We start from the raw sequence: 18,309 nt of genomic DNA, 5'->3' as shown, positions 1-18,309 counted from the left end.
CCATCCTCATCCCTGCCATCCTCATCCCTCACCTCCCGCAGTGCTGAGGCTCAGGCCGGGCTCTGCCTGCCCGCGGCTGTCCCGGCTCCGTTCCCGCTCCCGCGCCCTTTCCCGCGGCAATCCCGGTACCGGGGACACCGGGGACAGCCCGGGACACCGGGGACAGGCGGGGACATCGGGGACAGGCGGCTCCGGCCGCTGCCTCCGCTCCTCTTCCCGCAGCACCGAGCGGGGTACCGAGCACCGGGTACCGAGCATCCGCTGAGCATCGTGCACTGAGCACCGGTACCGGGCACCGTGCGTTGAGCACCGGCTCCCCCCGCCCCGCTGCGCTCCGCTCTCCTCCCGCCGGTGCCCGTTTGAGCGGGCGGATCCCTCCCCCTCCTCGCTGCGGAAAGTTGCACAAAGTTGGGTCAATCCGGGCTTTTCCCCCCTTTCCCATTCGCCGCTCTCCGCTGGGACGCGCCGCCCGGTGCGGCGGGGCGGGGGCACCGGGGGCGGGGGCGGCTCTGCCCGGCCCTGCCCCGCCGCTGACCCCGGCCCGGGCCGCGCATGCTCGGGGCTGGACAGCTCCGGAGAGGGAAATTTAAACCGGGGCCGGAGCGCGGCCCCGCCGCCGGCCCCGCGCACCGAGCGCCCGCCGAGCTCCGGGCGGCCCCGGGGCCCCGCCCGACAGGTTGGTGCACGGAGCGGGGCAGCACCGGGTGAGGGTGGGAGATCGGGGATGGGGAGCCCCGGGCTCCCTCCATGCAGGGACAGCGGGGATGGGGAGCCCCAGATTCCCTGTATGCATCCATGCCCAGGGCAGCGGGGATGGGGACCCCCGGGTTCCCTCCATGCAGGGACAGCAGAGATGGGGACCCCCGGGTTTCCTCCATGCAAGGACAGCGGGGATGGGGACCCCCGTGTTCCCTGTATCCATCCATGCCCGGGGCAGCGGGGATGGGGACCCCCGGGTTCCCTCCATGCAAGGACAGCGGGGATGGGGACCCCCGTGTTCCCTGTATCCATCCATGCCCGGGGCAGCGGGGTGGGAATGCCGGGGCTCGCTCCATCCTGGGGACCCCCGGGCTTGTCTATTCCTCGTCTCCCCCTGACCCCTCCCGAGGTTGCGGGTCTGGGGTTTTTCCGGGCTCGCTCCATCCCCGTGGATGCGGGGATAGGGTTATCCCCGGCTCCCTCCATCCGTGGGGCAGCGGTTTGGGGATTCTCCCGGATTTGGGATTCCCCCTCTATCCGCGGGGCTGGAAGCACCAGGCTCCCTCCATCCGTGGGGCAGCGGTGCTGGGATTCCCCCGGGCTTCCATGACTGAGAGTCCAGGGCTGGGATCTCCCCTCATCCCCGCGCTCGGGCCGCTGCAGCTCCCGCAGCTTTTTCACCCAAAATGCGACGGATGCTGATTGCGGGATAAGAGCGGGAGCGCTCCCGGCTGGCTCGGTGCTCCCGCTCCCCTCACCCCGTGGGCAGCTGTCCCTCCCTCAGGGGTCCCTCTCTGGGCTGGGATCATCCCCGGGATGTTTTCCTGCCGTTCCCGGTGCCAGCAGCGCACCTGGCCGTGCCGGTGCCGGTGCCGTGCCCGGTGCCGGGGCTCGGGCGGGCTCGGGGGCTCCCACCGCTGCTGAAGTGCTGGATAGCTACTGCTGCTGACCGCTGCCTTCTGCTGCTTCCCCAGGAGATGATAGAGAGCGATATCCCGTCCATAATGTCAGGAATCATTAGGAATTCAGGGCAAAACCACCACCCCTCGCAGGAGTACAGGTGAGGTTTGATCCGTCTCAGAAACGTGCACTGCACTGCCAACTCCTGCTGCCGCCTCCTTGCTTCCTAAAAAATCCTTTTAGCATGTAGAAATCCACTTTTCTTCTTCTTCTTTATTTTTTTTAAAGCTATCTGAGTTATTTCTCCACTCTAAATGAGATTTGTAAGGCTGATGACCAGTTACAATGCATTCCTTATTCAGAAACATTCCTGCTTAAAGTATTCACATTTGGATGAAGGCTGGACTTGGTAATATTGGAGGTCTTTTACATCCATAATCATTCTGTGATTCTCTGATTTTGATTCTAACCTGTATTTGATAAATACACCTCCAAAACCTTGGGCTGACCTCTCTCTAAATTCTCTGTCCTGTGTGAGCGCTGCCAGAGAAGGAGATTCTTGTTAAAATATAATAATTTAAAAGTTCCCTCGCAGATCACTTTTTGCATTGTTGTGGAGCAGTCATGGAGAGACTGAACAAGAGACACTGGAGGAGTTTTTAATTAAAACAAGCACTTGTGTAGCCCTCCAAAGCACTGACAACCTGTCAAAGGGCTTTTAATATGGGTGGGAACAAACCTGGCTCTGCCAAAGAGCCTTTCATAATTTAATTTACCTGCACCGCCGTGCTTCCATTTATCATTTCAAAGCATTGTTGGAGGTTGCAGGAGGGTTCTGCATGAGTTACAGAGCCCTGGGTTATGTTAGGTTACATTTTGTCACATGATGCAAAGCTCCAACAAATACAGAACACACGCAACACGTCCCACTTCTCACAACAAAACAGAAAAGCAAACCAGAAGAAAATTAATTTTTTTTTTAAATATATATATATAAAATGAGCATTGAGAGACTCCTTCCTCCCAGCCTGAGGGGTTTAAACCTTTCCTGGGGCTGCTGCAGGTATTCTTCTCCTGGCCTCTCTCTATTCAAAATGCAAAGGCTGCAGCTCAGGCTCTTGCAGCTCAGCGAGGGATTTGTTTCAGTCCCTGCAGCCTCTGGGGAAAAGGTTTGTGCCTCTGCCTTCGCTCTGTGCCCAGGCACTGTTTGCTCGGGGCATTTTTCTTGGCTGCGTAAATATTGGTGAAGAAATTATTGGGGATTTGAGGAAGGGTGTGGGTGAGAGGGACTTCTGGGGACGTGGATTTAAGGCTGGATCTTCAGCGCCCTGCAGAATTCACCGCCTTAACAAAGCCCCTTTTTTAGGGAGAGAACTGTTCTTTAACTCAGAGCTGCAGGGGAAAAAAAATTGGTTTTTGGGGGGCAAAGATAGGATTTATCTTATTTCAGTAAAAAAATCATAACTTTCTTATTTTCTCCTTTTAAAAACCAGCTTTGGGTCCTCTGTGAAACATTTTGTGCTCAGTTCTCTGAAGTTTTTCACCCACTTGTGATTTTTTTTTTTTTACCACGGCTTTAAAACAAATTATTTGACCTCGTTTAATAGTGGCAAATTCTGATAAAAATGCATAAAATCTGAACTGCACCATAAATGCAGAGCAGTATTTGTCCTACTTCATGAGAAAACACTTTGGATTATGTAAAAGAAAATCTTTTAGACTGAATGATTTTAAGAAAAGAATAGACCTGTCAAATTCTATCAGCTCTGTTTACTCTCCTGCTGTCACCACAGTCCAAGACTGGAACCCACAGTCCTGAGTTCTCCATGGGGGAGCATCAAGGCTCCACAAAATGGGGAATGGCCTCCAATTAGCGAGTGGGAGGCTGGGGCTGTGCTGAGAATACTCTTCTGTCTCATTTGGAATCTTTCAATGGGACAGTTGGACTTGGAGGAGCCCCGGCTCCGCTGGGGAGGGAGGGGATCAAACCCCCAGACACCCATCAGTCTGCAGGCAGATTGTGCTTACAGCTGGAAAACTTGGGATTTTATAATTATTTTAAATTTTTTTTGTATTTTTTTGTGTGAAAGGAATGTGGCAAAAATCTGATTTTAACAGATCTTTGAATTGTGCGGCTCCAAAGCCTCTGCAGTGAATTTGCTGTGGCTCGGGGTGGCGATGAAGTTTTGGCCGCAGGACTTTCTGCACCCCAGTAAAATGATTTTAGGCAAACATCTCTCCCAGCAGTGCAGCTCTGGGATATTAAACAGCACAGGGATGATTAAGGGCCATCAGATCCATCAGATCTCCTCCACTGCCTGTTTTTATGGTGCTGTCACTGCCTGGCTGCAATGCAAAGTAATTATTTATTTTAGCAGCTGCCTCTCTCAGTTTCCTACAGAAAATACCACCATATTCAATATATTTACCCTTGTAGGGCTGACAAATATTTCTAATAATTCCCTACTGCATTTAAGGGAATGAAAATAGAGAGTTGTAACACACTGAGATTTTTAACCCTTAGCACTTCATCTTTGTTAATCATAATTAATAATTTAACATTTTTAGTGCCACTATTTTGATTTTAAATCACAGCACAGGCAGACCACGAGTTTTCTATACAGTGGTGGCTCGTGGTAGCTCCAGCACAGACCTGTACAAATTATAGGAGCCAGCTCCAGGCTTTTCCCATGGAATTTATGGGCTGATTCCTGAGAATCCAGGTTCTTCAGCTCCTGGGTGCTGCAGCCTTCAAGCAATATTTTGAATTGAAATATGGAATCTGTCATTTTGATTTTAAGATCTGATTCAACAATATTTGGTGTAAGGACCACATTTCTATTTTTTTGTTTTATTATGTATTTCCAGTTGACATAAGCCTTGTGGAGAGTTTTGAAGGCCTTGCAATGCATTTTCTATATGTTAAATGGGAATTAAGCTTTAAATTTTTGATCAAAAGGTGTTAATCATTAATAATTCAATATATTAGTAGATTATATAGTCCTTTACCCCATTTTAATTATCTCTTTGATTCTTAAAAAATTGTCTATATTCAGTAGCTCATTAATCTGATCAATTTGTTCCTTAATTAGTTTATGTTGCCATAGTATAGTGTAAAATCAGATTAAGAAGCACAGGACTGCTGTACTCCATAAATTCCAGATGTGACAGCATTCCAGTGTGGGAAAAGATGACAAATCTCTAATTTGGAGCACATTTGTTGTGTTCCCATATCTGGGATTTTTTTGCACTGGGGTTTCTGGAGAGGAAGTGACGCCTCTGTCCCCTGGGATGGATGGATGGATGGATGGATGGATGGATGGATGGATGGATGGATGGATGGGAGTGTGCACACAAAAAGGTTACAAATGCATCACTAACAACACCCTAATTGTTCCTGGAGAAAATGCCAGTGTCCATTCCTGTGACAGGCACTGAGATAATGACTCCCAGTGCCCCAGGAATTCCAGCACGGGAGTGGCTTCATTCTTTTACCCCCCCCAAAAAAAAAAAAAAAAAAAAAGAGCGAGAAACCTCCAAGGAATCAGTCAAACTGGATTGATTTAAGTGGATTAGCACAACTGTTTCCTCAGCACTCCTGAAATGTGCTGATCTGGAGGAATAAAATTTGTGGCCTTTTGCTTCTCCCGGGGCTGGTTTGGGGCAGCACCTTGGGGTCCTGTGAGAGCAGAAAGAGCTCATCCCTCACCTCAGAAAGGCCAAAACAGGGAAAGAGAAAGGGAACTGGGATTTTTCCAGCATTCCTGAGGGATCCCAGAGGCTCATGTGCAGGAAGAGGAGGTGCTGCAGGCCCAGAGACTGAGGGGTTCTGAGAGCCCTGCCCAGGGACAGGTTGGAGAGCTGATATCCATCCCCTCCACACTGCTCTGACACCCACACAAGGCTCCAGTGCTAATGAACAGCAATTCCCTAGGAAAAAATATCTTCCCAGTCTGACCATGGTCCTGGTTTTAATATAAAACATTCCTGTGGTGCCTGGAGCTTCAGCACGTTTTGCTTGTTCTGTCTTTGGTCAAAAGGCTGATTTTTGAGTTGTTTGGTTTGGGATTTTTTTACCAAACAGGTTCCAGAGTCAGATCCCAGCTGTATTTGGCAAATCCCAGCCTAGGGATGGTTAGGGCAGAGCAGGGAATGAGTGGCTGGGGCTGCCATCACCTCTCGTTTCCTCTTGTGTTTAAGCATTACACATTTCACTGTAATTCGATTTCCACTGATCCCACAGCAAACTGGTGTAATGGGGGCTGTGAAATGGGAGCTGGGATGGATAAAAGGCTCCAGGAGTGCAGCTGTAGCCTGTTCTTAGTGCCAAACACCTTTGCAGGTGATTTTCAGAGAGTCCAGCATGGTGCAAGGAAAGGGGACCATCACCACCTACCAGGTTAATGATGATATTTAATTTTTCCTCACTAGTTTTTGTTCTGATAACACAATGTTTCTTGAGTTATAGATAAGGAGGGACTCTCTTAAAGCTTAATTTCTATTCTGATTTCCAGCAAGTCCAGAACTAGCTCAGAGATCTTGAAGACAGAGAGAGGGATGGGATGATGGTGTGGGACTGGGTGTGTGTTGTGCCTTCAGGGAGGAATCACAGACCAAAAACTCTGGGAGCTGCTGGTAAAGCTGGAGAGGAGCTGGGGCAGAATCAAGTTGGAAGGGGCAGCTGGTTGTGAGTGTGGAAACCAGAAAATAGTGGGAGGAAAAGCACCTGGGAGGCAGGAAAATAGGAGAGGAAGGGCATAAAGGGAAGGAGCAAGTGGAATGGGGAGATGAAGGAGATGGGAAGTTGAATCCCTCAGTAAAACAGAGGACACTTCTCACCATGGACACAGCTGGAGAGTCACAATCCAAATCTTTTCCTTGTCTTGCACATAAGAACTCTCTGTGCTTGCCCTGAGGATTTTGTGTAATCCCAGACAAAGGAAAACTACAATTCTAGAAGAGGTTTGCTGTGGACTCTTCCTGTCCAGTTGTCTCTGACTGGATTAAACATTGCAAACAGTTAATTAACAACTCATCACCCAATTGCTCCTGCCTGTTGAGCAGTTGTGTCACCTAAGCCTGGGATAAAAATTCAGTGCTGAAAATGGGAAAAGACTCTGTCCACTGAGTGAGACTTAAAACCCTGGAATATCCCAAATGCAGCTGTGGGGTTTTGGCCTGGCTCTGTTTCAGGCGGAGGTGATGAGTTTTTGAGGGGATCCTTACAGTCTGCAGGCATGAGCTCACCATCCCATGCAATGTGGAGGTGGGTAATTCATGGATAATTCCCCTGGCAGTGGTTCCCAGGGGAGGAACCACCTTGAGCTCAGCCTGAGGGAAGGTGGCAAAGCCCCACTGGTGAGTTCAGGCTCAGATCCAGCTCTGGTGTTAAACTCCTGCAAGGCCAGGCCAGGAATGACCCCAATTCCACCCTGTGCCAGCAGGATGCCCTTGATGGTGGGGGGAAAAAGGTGAAAATAACCTTTAGGTAGCTGTGAGTGAGGATTTTGTGCTGCTGGCAAGCTCTGGTGAACTTTGCCATGATCAGATCTGGAAAGAGGTCTCATTCCAAGGTGTTCCTGATAGGAATAAATATTTTGGGCAGATAACTCCAGAGCAGATTGTAAGGACTGACAGTGCCATGGAGCATTTCTGTATCACACCCAGTTTTCCAGGCACTTTTCCCAGGATCAGCATCCTGGGATACACAGGAGAACTGGGCTCTAAACCCTCAGCACCCTCTGGGTTCTCATCCTTGCAGGAGAGAGACAGAAGCATGGGATGTTTTACTGCAGAGGGGTAAAAGTGGAGTTGCATCATTTCACCACGCTCTGAAGAAACAACACCACGTTTGCCACACCTCTGGTGGGGCTGCAGCCTCCCCTTGCTGGGGTTCTGCTCCAGGAGCCCTGGGAATGAGCAGGGGAGGCTCAGCAGTGCATTAATTACAGCCTATCACTATTTATCTCATTTACATGCACTGAAAGGCTGCTTTTACCACAGTGCCCCATTGTGCCAGGGGCTGTGAACACCCAGCCAAAGGCAGGAGCTCTGACTCCTGGAGTTTGTCCTCCTGGAATTTACCCTCCTGGATTTATCCTCCTGGAGTTTATCCTCCAAAGTGAGATGAGCAGGGTGGTGGTGGGGAACTGAATCCAATCCCACCTGGTGTTCCAATTTATGGATCTGTAGCTGGCAATTTTGAGGTCAGGAAGATTGAAGCCCAGGAGATGACAGTGTTGGTTATTCCTGTGCTTGGCTCTCTCTTATTTTTTGCAGTTAAATTAGAATTTCTTCACTGGAAGCAGGGCACACATTGAGCCTGTGGCCTGGGAGATGTGCTGGGTTTATGCTACAGAACATCCCCAGACTTTTAAAACTCCTCAGCCAGGCAGCAACTGGAATTCTTTAAAATTTCACATTCTTTAAGACATGAGAGATCTCAGCATTGGTTTTGCAGGCAGCCTGAAGAATAATCCTTAAACTTGAAATCATGGAATCGTAGAATTATCAAATAATGGAATTATAGAATCATCAAATCATGGAATCACAGAATGGTATGGGTTGGAAGGGACCTTAAACATCTTGCTTCAACCCTCTGCCATGGGCAGGGGTGTAATTCTGATTGAATTTGCTTTATCCTTCATTTTTAACAGGATGTTAATCTGATAAGCAGCAAATCTATTTTTTAAAAAAAGCGTAGTGAACAGGCTGAGGTGGTTTTAAAAGAATTACTGTAAACTCAAATTGAAACTGTGAAAGACGAAGGGAAGGGAAGGGAAGGGAAGGGAAGGGAAGGGAAGGGAAGGGAAGGGAAGGGAAGGGAAGGGAAGGGAAGGGAAGGGAAGGGAAGGGAAGGGAAGGGAAGGGAAGGGAAGGGAAGGGAAGGGAAGGGAAGGGAAGGGAAGGGAAGGGAAGGGAAGGGAAGGGAAGGGAAGGGAAGGGAAGGGAAGGGAAGGGAAGGGAGACCATTGACGTGGACAAAGAGCCATTTTGCACGCTTCTCTAGTTATTAAACACCATTACATCTTCATAACCATTTAAAACAGAGCCTCATACACTAACAACAATTTCCCATCCGATTCCAAAGCCTTTCCTCGCCCCTCTCCGTGTCCCTGGCGCGGATGCTGAACGGGACACGCTGTCCCACCTTCCCGGGGCTGGGAGCATCCCGGGTGAGGGCTGGGCAGGAGAACGGCCGGGAATGCGGCCCGGGAGCGCGGATCCTGCCCGGGGGAAGGGCTGATGGCGCAGAATTCGGCGATTCTGCGTTTCCACGATGCGCAGCGCTGACCCCGTTCGTGCCGGCGGGGCGCGGGGTGCCAGATGGCGAGGGGACGTGTGTTGTGTGTCGCCTGTCACTCGGGGCAGATTAATGGGAGGCTTGTAAAGAGGGAGCGGGTGCGGGGGGTGGCACAATTAAGCGGGGTCCCCAAAGACAAAGGGGACACGTGCCAGGGGCGGCGGGCGTTGGGCGCACAAAGGGCCCGCGACTCCCCCTGCTCCCAACCAACTGTTGCGAGCGACCCCCGAGCCTGCCCGGTTTTCAAATCATTTCATGCCCCTGTTTTCTTCCAATCCAGCCAATCTCCGAGCCGGGAGAGCCGTCACCTGATGGTGGGGTTTGCTTTTTTTTTTTTGGTTTTTTTGTTGTTTGTTTTTTTTTTTTTTTTTTAATGGATGGAAGTCCCCAAGCCTGGCGAAATAACGGCGTAACCATGGCAATGCTAATTATTGCCCTATAACTACAGTAGGAGAGAGAACGCGGGGTAGGCTGAGAGGGAGATTTGAAGAGGGTTTTTTTATTCTTTGGCTCTTGGTCCCGTGTTGATTTTTCCCCCCCTTTTCTCCTATACAAAATCTTTTTTGCAAAAAAAATTTTTTTTTTTTTATTTTTCTCCCCGACAGTGGTTCAGGGAGCTTTGATAGGTGTTTCTGGAATTCCTGAATAGAGGAGCTGAAAGCTCCAGAGCAGGCAGGCACTGAAGTTCTGCCTTGCTCTTTTAAGCTGATTTAGAGTCGTGTAAAACATAAAAGATGCTTCAGCAAGAGATCAGATTTATTTAAGTTTCCTGCAGCATCACTTGGCAGCAAACACGCATCAGCAGCAGACACCACTTTAACACATCTCTGAGAGCTCTTGAAAGCAAAAGGGTTTGAAAGCAAAATCAACTGCATCCAACTAAATTGTGTTCTTCTGAGAGATAAAGATGTTTTCCTGGATCTGAATCCCTTTAGGTTTACCCTTGGTGTCAGTGACAATTCCCTGACATGTCCTAATTACTGCTTTACTCCTCAAGGTACCAGTGACTCCTGTAATACTCTTCCACATAAATTAATTAATTTAGCTTTTCATTTGCAAGAGTTCTTTTAGTGACTTTAACAGGGAGTTTGGACCACACAGGAATTTTTGAGTACTGTAAATATATTCCAATATTCTCATTTTGTACCACATGCTGTATCAGAAGCAAAGCAAAACAGGTGATCTGGAGCATGTAAAAGGTGTCAAAAGCAGAGCTTTAAACCAAAAGCAGCCTGTCACAGCTGTGCCTGCTGTTGTTGCTGGTACCTGGCGGATATGGTGCCTCCAGTCTCAAACCTTTCATTCTGCTCCTTTACTCTGTCAAAAACTGCCTAAAAAATGGTTTTTTAAGTATCAATAACTTCATGTATCTGAATGGAAGCTATCAGCAGTCTGTGGAGTTCTTTTTATGCAGATGCTGATCTGTCACAGCTGACAGGATCCAGGGGCTGGGAGAAGTTTTTCCAGGTGTTCCAGGATTAACACATGTATTCCCCAGGAGCTGGGCCCAGAGCTCCTCCCAAGGCTCTGGATTGCAGGGTTAATACAGAATGACCAGGTTCTAAGTCCTGGTTTCTCCCCCATCAAAGCCAAACGTGCAAATTTCTGACAGATGTGAAAATAAGGAATCAGTTTGGGTTTGTTTCCAGGCAGTTTCTCTGCTGGGTTCCTGGGCCTGCTTCCCCTACAAATGCTCCACAAGAGGTTTTCTCAACCAAAATGTTCCAGACTGGTCAAAGGAACACAAGACCAGGTGAAGGGTGTCAGTAACCAGCTGTGAAACCACGGGGCACATCTGGATTTGGATACAGAATTCCAGCCTGGTGGTTCTTCCCCCTGACCTGCAGGAGCTTTGGCACCCATCCATCTCTTTCCAGGGCCAATGCAGCAATTCCTGCTCCCCGTTAACCTCCCTGCTGCTTTGCAGGCTCCTGGCCTCAGACCCTTCCCAGCTGAGTGAGGATGAGCTCCCGGGGGATTTGCAGTCCCTGTCCTGGCTGACATCCGTGGATGTGCCTCGGCTCCAGCAGATGGCCAGTGGGAGAATGGATTTCAGCCTGGGGGCCCAGAGTGCCATGCTCCAGCAGACAGGTACTGTGGGATGGGGAATGGGAAATGGGAAATAATGGGAAAAACTGCTCCTTAAACAGCACAGCCTGCCCCTGCCACTCCCCCTCAGGCTCGCTTTTCCTATCCTTTCACATTTTGCTTCCTGTCCAAAGACCTGGAGCCTGTTGGCTTCTCTTGAGGGCTCTGCTGGTGCCTTCCCCCCATTCCAAGAGCGAGAGAGCTCCAGCACTGGCACCACTCAGATCCCATGGGAATTTCTGCCCAGTGCAGCTGCTGGTGCCCTGTTGGGCTGGGATATTTTAAGTCCTGGCTTTCAGAGGTTTTCAACACCTCTGAAATGAGATAATTAATCTTTTTGCTTTGTTTCAACACTGATAAAGCAAAGGGCACCTCATTTACCTCACACCTCTTTGCTTCTTGCAGCCTGTATTGGCTGAACTCCTTTCTTTCCCTTGTGAGCATCCTTTAGGTAAACACACATCACAGAGCTCAGAGTGCCACCCTGCCTGCCTGAGAGCACAATCCAGCTGATGCTGAACGTGTTGTTTCTCTTTTGTAAGACACAGTGTCTGTGTCACCACCGTGGGCTGTTAAACAGCTGCCGCCTCTCATTCCCTGCCTAACGAGTTTTGGGAGCAGCTGATGTCATCTGGGCAGGCTGTGAAGAGCCAGGGAGGTTGGATTCTCCACTCCAGAGCTTCCCTGTGCTCAGCTGCATCCATTAACCCCCTTCCTTCCCTGAGCTGTGCCTCCATGGGAGCATCCCTTGCCTTCCTCTCTCCACACCAGGTGCTGTGGGGAGCGCGATGCACTCGACACCCGGAGCGATGATCCACGTCCAGGCCAGCCTCCCCCAGGGAATCCTGGGCCTCAACTCCATTTCCACACACGGAGCCAATGTAAGAGCAGGCCTTGGTGGGTCTTTATTGCCCCAGCTCCTGGGATAAGGTGGTGGAACTCCTTGACTGTTGTGTTTTTCTTGGCAGATGAGCCCCTACGCCGTGGGTGGGCAGCTGTCCCCTGGTTTGCAAACACAGCAACAGCTCTTCCCTCCTCATCCTCATCCTCCTCCTCCTCACCCCCAGCAGGTGTTTGCCCTGGCCCAGAACCCCCAGCAGGTACTGGTATGTGCTTGTTGTCTGTCTTGGAAGTACCTGCCAAGATCAAATCCAGATGTCTTTTAAAAGAAAACCAAAATGTCCCTAAACCCACACACCCCAGTGGACATTTTGCATCTGTCACTTCCCTTCTTTTCCCTGTGCACACAGTGTAACCCAGCAGCAATCTACAACACATCCTATGGGACACAGCCACACTATTCCCAGCCCCGCCTGGCTCCCCACTCTGCCCAGGAGCTGCACCCAAAGCATTATCCCAAGCCCATCTACTCCTACAGGTGAGTGGGGAGCAGGCGGCACATTGCCCACAGCCTGTCCTGGGGTGCCTGTGACACTGCAGGGGTGTCTGGGTCCTTTGGGAGGGAACAAAATCCCCCCATCCATGCAGGAGCTGTGTGGGAGCTGCCTCTGAGGGGTGGCAGGCGTGAACAAGGAAAGTTATTCCTGGAGAGCAGTGAGAGAGTAACAGCACAGAGGAGTAAAATCTGAGGATCACGGAGAAGTGGTCACAGCTCCAGGCCTGGCAGAGCCCAAGAAGAAGGGTTTGGACAATCCTTTTGGGAATGTGGTGTGACTCTTGGGGATGGGCCAGGAGCTGGACTCAGTGATCTTCGTGGGTCCCTTCTAAATCAGCTCATCCTGTGATTCTGTGACTTCTGAGCCCTTGGGAGCAGGAATCCCAGGATCCCAGCTGTCTGTGTCTGAAGAGGTGGGTCCAAGGGTGCCAGACCACAAGGAGGTGTGGAGTGGCAGGACAAGAGGAGTGAGTTCCCACTGCCAGAGGCAGGGATAGATGGGATATTGGGAAGGAATTCCTCCCTGTGAGGATGGTGAGGCCCCGGCACTGGCTGCCCAGAGAAGCTGTGGAAGTGCCCAAGGCCAGGCTGGACATGACTTGGAGCAACCTGGGCTAGTGGAAGGTGGCAGAGTGTGAAACTCGATGGGCTTTAAGATCCCTTCCCAGCCAAGCCATTCCATGATTCCAAGCCATTCCTGGGTTTCCTGCCCACAGCTGTTTGATTGCCATGGCACTGAAGAACAGCAAGACCGGGAGCCTGCCCGTGAGCGAGATCTACAGCTTCATGAAGGAGCACTTCCCCTACTTCAAGGTACCTGGGCCTTCCCCAGCTCGGAAATGCCCCATCCCAACCCCCTTTCCCCCGTGGTGTGGTGTTGTTGGGTCCCCAGGATGAGGTGAGAGATAAGAATTTGACTCCAAGTTCTCAGAAGGATGATATTATATATATAATATATAATATATAATATATAATATATAATATATAATAATATATATATTATAATATTAATAAATATAATATAAATATATATATATATAATATATAATTAATAGTATAGTATATTAATTATATTAATCATATGATACTATATTAATTATATTATGTTATAGTATAGTATGGTATAGTATAATATACTATTATATCATACCATACCATACTATACTATACTATACCATACCATATATATTATATTATATTATATTATATTATATTATATTATATTATATTATATTATATTATATTATATTATATTATATTATATTATATTATATTATATTATATTATATTATATTATATTATATTATATCATATTATATTATATTATATTATGTTCATACCATATCATATTCATACCATATCATATTATAATGTAATGATATACTAAAACTGTACTAAAGAAAGAGAAAAGGATACATCAGAAGGTTAGACAAGAATGACAATAAAAACCCCGTGACTGACCACAGTGTCCGACACAGCTGGACTGGGATTGGTCATTCAGTAAAAACAACTCACATGGCACCAATCAAAGATGCACCTGCCACATTCCAGAGCAGCAAAACACAGGGAGAAGTGATCAGATAATTATTGTTTACATCTCTTTTCTGAGGCTTCTCAGGAGAAAAAACCCTGGCCAAGGGATTTTTCAGGAAATATCACGGCTGCTCCCATTAACCCCTTGCTGCCCTCGCAGACTGCCCCTGATGGGTGGAAGAATTCCGTGCGCCACAACCTGTCCCTGAACAAGTGCTTTGAGAAGGTGGAGAACAAACTGAGCGGGACGTCCCGCAAGGGCTGCCTGTGGGCCCTCAACCCCGCCAAGATCGACAAGATGGAGGAGGAGATGCAGAAGTGGAAGAGGAAGGATTTGGCTGCTATTCACAGGAGCATGGCTAACCCAGGTAGGGCCCACATTCCCCATCCTGCTCATCCATGGCATTCCCTGCATGGCTCCACTGCCTCTGGGGTTACTGTTTGGGGGAATATTTTAATATCCAGTCATATTTAATGCACTTTTCATAGAGAAGCATTTTAATGCTGCTTCTTGCCTGTTCTTCTTGCCTGTTCTTCTGCAAAACTCTCCCTATTTTAAGCATTTTCTTATTTATAGAATTGAATTTAATATTATTTATATTATATTATTATAAATATTATGTAGTTATATCTATTATCTATATTATCTAATATATATAGATGTATATAGACATATATCTAATATTACAACTAAAAATAAAATATATATGATATATTATATTATTCTATAAACTCTATATTATCTATATCAATATCTATATATTATATATTATATATTATATATTATATATTATATTATATATATATTATATCTATATTATATATTATATATTATATATTATATATTATATATATTATATATTATATCTATATATATATAGATATATAGATATATATTATATAGAATATTTTCTATAATATCTTTATTATTTATATATTGTTTATTTATCATTCCCCCCCCTTATTTATAAAATTTCTTATTTATAAAGAAACACGTTTTCGAAGCTTTCAGGAGCTCAGTATTGACAAAATCAACTGGAAATTTTTTTGCTACAAAATCAGTAACATGCAGTCAGTGATAAATGACATGTTACTTGTTTAAAAGCAAAAGGGCCACTGCAACAGTCAGGAGTTTTTTGTAGTTATTTGGGAGACAAGCAGAATTTTTTTGTACTTACAGATAAGCAGAATTCTGAGTGTTTCTCTGACCACAGAGCTCTGCAGCTGGGGGTGAGCTGCCTCTAGGGGTGGCTGGGCTGCTCTGCAGTTGCATGATCATTCCTTTGGCTCAGTCAGGGATAACCATGGATTTGGAGAAGGAATTAGGTGTCATTTCTTGCTCCCTGCACAGTCACAGCCTGTGCTGGTTCTCACACTGTGACAATCAGTTCACGCCAGAAACGCAGCTGTTCTTTGGGCAGTCCCTGCTTGAACAAACGTGTTAAAGCATCTCTTTTCCTCCCTGGAACGGGCAGAGGAGCTGGACAAGCTGATCACCGACAGACCCGAGAGCTGCAGGCGGCCCAGCAAGCAGGCAGAGCCCGAGGGGCCCCCCCTGGGCCGCATCTCGGTGTCCCAGCTCCAGCCCCAGCCCATCATGACGCTGTCCCTGCAGCCCCTGCCGCTGCACCACCAGCTCCAGACCCAGGCTCGCCTCGCCCCCAACTCGCCAGCACCTGCACAGACGCCTCCTCTGCACACCCTGCCTGACATGAGCCACAGCCCCCTGCCCCACCACCCCATGGGACGCGCCCCGGACTTCCCCAACGTGGCGGTGGACATGAGCACGGAGGTGGATGCTCTGGATCCCAGCATCATGGATTTCGCGCTGCAAGGTACGGGGAAAGGCACTGGGAGGGCACAGCTGGGGTTTGTGGGTGTGTTCATGCTGAATATCCAGCCAGGATCCTCAGGGGGATGTTCTGGGATGGGGCTGGGTGGTGGCATCTTCAGGGTGACTTCCCAGGTCGCCCTCAGTGGATTTTTGTCCCTGTGCCAGGTGGGAAAGCAAAGAACCTTCCTGGCTCCAGTGGGGGGAAGCAGGGGTGTCCAGCCAGGTGGATGTGGGACACTGCATCTCTCTGCCCCTGGGAAAACAGAGCTCTGCTCGTGCTTTGGGGTTCTTCTTCTGGGCAAGCAGAACTTCTCTGGTTTGTGGCAATGCTTGACGTGGTCCTGGGTAGAGCACGGGTAGAGAGGTGCTGTCTGGAAAGATGTGGAAGCAGAGGATGTGGGAGATAAACACACTTGCTGCCCAGAAAGGTCTGGAATCACAGGATTTGGGGGATCAGACTTGCTGCCCAGAAAGGTCTGGAATCACAGGATTTGGGGGATCAGACTTGCTGCCCAGAAAGGTCTGGAATCACAGGATTTGGGGGATCAGACTTGCTGCCCCTTGCACCACCGTGGTCCCACCCTCGAGCATCAAATGAAGCCCTTTAGCCCTGGCCCCCGGGGGACCTGGGGATGTGCTGCTGTGAGCAGGATTCCATCTTTTCCAGGGAACATTTGGGAGGAGATGAAGGACGACAGCTTCAGCCTGGACACCCTGGGTGCCTTCAGCAACTCCCCCCTGCATCTCTCCGACTGCGAGCTGGGCACGCCCGGCCTCACGCCCGCGTCCAGCGGCAGCGACCGCTCCTTCTCCGACCTGCAGGTCACTGGCCTTTACACCACCTACACCACCCTGGACAATGTGGCAGCTGCTCAGTACATGAACCCCCAAGGCAACAAACCCATCCCTCTGCTCTGAGCTTGGCACTGTCCCGCGGATCCCGAGGGACGGTTCTTCCCCGTGGTTAAAATCCGACCGGGAAGCTCCAAGGGCTTTGTCCTGCTTTGGGATGTGTTGGCTGCTTCCACAGCGTGTGAGGCCAAAATAAATCAAGCTGGGACTTGTGAAACCACTTTCCCCCATGGCAAGGGCATGGACACTTGTGTTGTGGGACTGGGGAGCTCTCCAGAAGGACCTGGAAGGCAGAAGGAACTTTCACTGGAATGTAACTGAGCTAAAAATCACCCGGTTAAGGGAATTAAATTTATTCCACACCGTGGTGGAGCTGCTGTGTCACCACTGTCACAGAAGCCACCACAAGCCATGGGGCTGGCCAGCCCCAAGTTGGTTGATTGTGCCCCTGGTGTGTCATTTTTTCTTAATTTGCCAAATTGGACAAAGACCTCCCCCAGTTCCTGGAGATGTTTGCACCACTAACACTTTTCTGATGTAACTGTTGTTAATTTATTGTTAGGAGGTAGGAAAAAAGGAGCAAAACCACTAAAAAAGGAAAACTCGCCTCCCTAGCAGATCACTGTTATATCTAGATTTGTAAAAGTCCTCACCCCTGAAGGAAGTGGTACTACTGAACTATTAAACTGATCACTGGCTAGAGGATTTTAGGAATTATGCAGATGTTTAGGATTTTTTTAAAAAAATAGATTTATAGTCTTGTGTATTGTGCTTCTGTCTATTCTTGTGCTAGGCAGTATTACTATTTGTAAATTTATTTATATTTATTGTTATGAAAAGAAATTATGTGAACTGAGCACTGTTCAATTTGTATAATGCTGCAGTAACCTTTCTTACAGCCACTAAATTATTCATCATCAGAACCACAACCATCTTATCACAGTTTTTACACTACATTTCTTTAATAAGCACTTTTGATACTGTGAAACTCATGCTTTTTAAAAAAAATCAGAGACCAAATATTGTCACTGTACCTTTCATAATAGTCTTTGCTAATTAACTAAAAAACTTGATTCTAATGTAGCATTTTAAAAAAGAATTTCAAACCCTGCTTTGTACTTGTTAACATACATTGAAAATAATGTGATGAAACATCTGAAATATGTTGGAATTTAGCATTTAGTCTACTTATACCTCTGTGAGCAAAAAGTGATATTTATACCTTGGGTTTTGTCTGTTCCTGTGCATTCAGAGAATTTCCCGGTGCCGTTCCCAGGTGCTCCCAGGCTTTTCTCTCCCACACCCATCCATGGATTAAAGCTGGAGGGTGCAGGATGCTGGAGTGGCCCCACAGGGCACTTTCTTGCTTGAAAAATATGAAGATCAGGGGACTTGGAAACATCTGTGCCTGTATCCTCCCAGTGCATCCCTCCATGGCAACCTCTTCCAAAGGGCACCATGATGCTCCACGTCATAATTTATTGTCCAAGGACAAATGTGATGAATGATCCTTTGCTGTGACTGGTGTCACCTACAATGTCTTTGCTTTTTTTAATAAACATTTCTTAGCACTATGCCTGGGGCATTCTGGATGTGCTGTGTGGTGCCTGCTCTGGTGTCATGCTGGGCTTCATTCCCTTTACAGACCCTATGCCCAAGCTGAAGGTGGATCCTTGGCTCAAATCCTCCAGGAGAGTAAGAGTT

General features: G+C 48.2%; 1 protein-coding gene across 2 annotated transcripts; it reads left to right on the top strand.

The window, feature by feature from the left end:
• The first annotated feature begins 629 nt into the window (after nucleotides 1-629).
• On the top strand, nucleotides 630-18,178 carry FOXN4 (forkhead box N4). 2 transcript variants are annotated; one of them, XM_064726869.1, is made up of 10 exons: nucleotides 630-676; nucleotides 1,674-1,759; nucleotides 10,830-10,993; nucleotides 11,762-11,871; nucleotides 11,959-12,090; nucleotides 12,241-12,368; nucleotides 13,103-13,199; nucleotides 14,080-14,287; nucleotides 15,395-15,754; nucleotides 16,421-18,178. In XM_064726869.1, the coding sequence occupies exons 2-10, from the start codon at nucleotides 1,677-1,679 to the stop codon at nucleotides 16,669-16,671; spliced, it is 1,533 nt and encodes a 510-aa protein (XP_064582939.1). In that variant the 5' UTR covers nucleotides 630-676; nucleotides 1,674-1,676; the 3' UTR covers nucleotides 16,672-18,178. The 2 variants fall into 2 exon arrangements, with proteins under 2 accessions (XP_064582939.1, XP_064582938.1); XM_064726868.1 differs by having other exon boundaries at nucleotides 11,959-12,096.
• Nucleotides 18,179-18,309: the final 131 nt, after the last annotated feature.

This window comes from Zonotrichia leucophrys, chromosome 15 (genome assembly GCF_028769735.1).
Source record: "Zonotrichia leucophrys gambelii isolate GWCS_2022_RI chromosome 15, RI_Zleu_2.0, whole genome shotgun sequence".
NCBI lineage: Eukaryota > Metazoa > Chordata > Aves > Passeriformes > Passerellidae > Zonotrichia > Zonotrichia leucophrys.
Note: the sequence above shows the minus strand (reverse complement) of the source record. Positions and strands in the feature narration are given on the sequence as shown.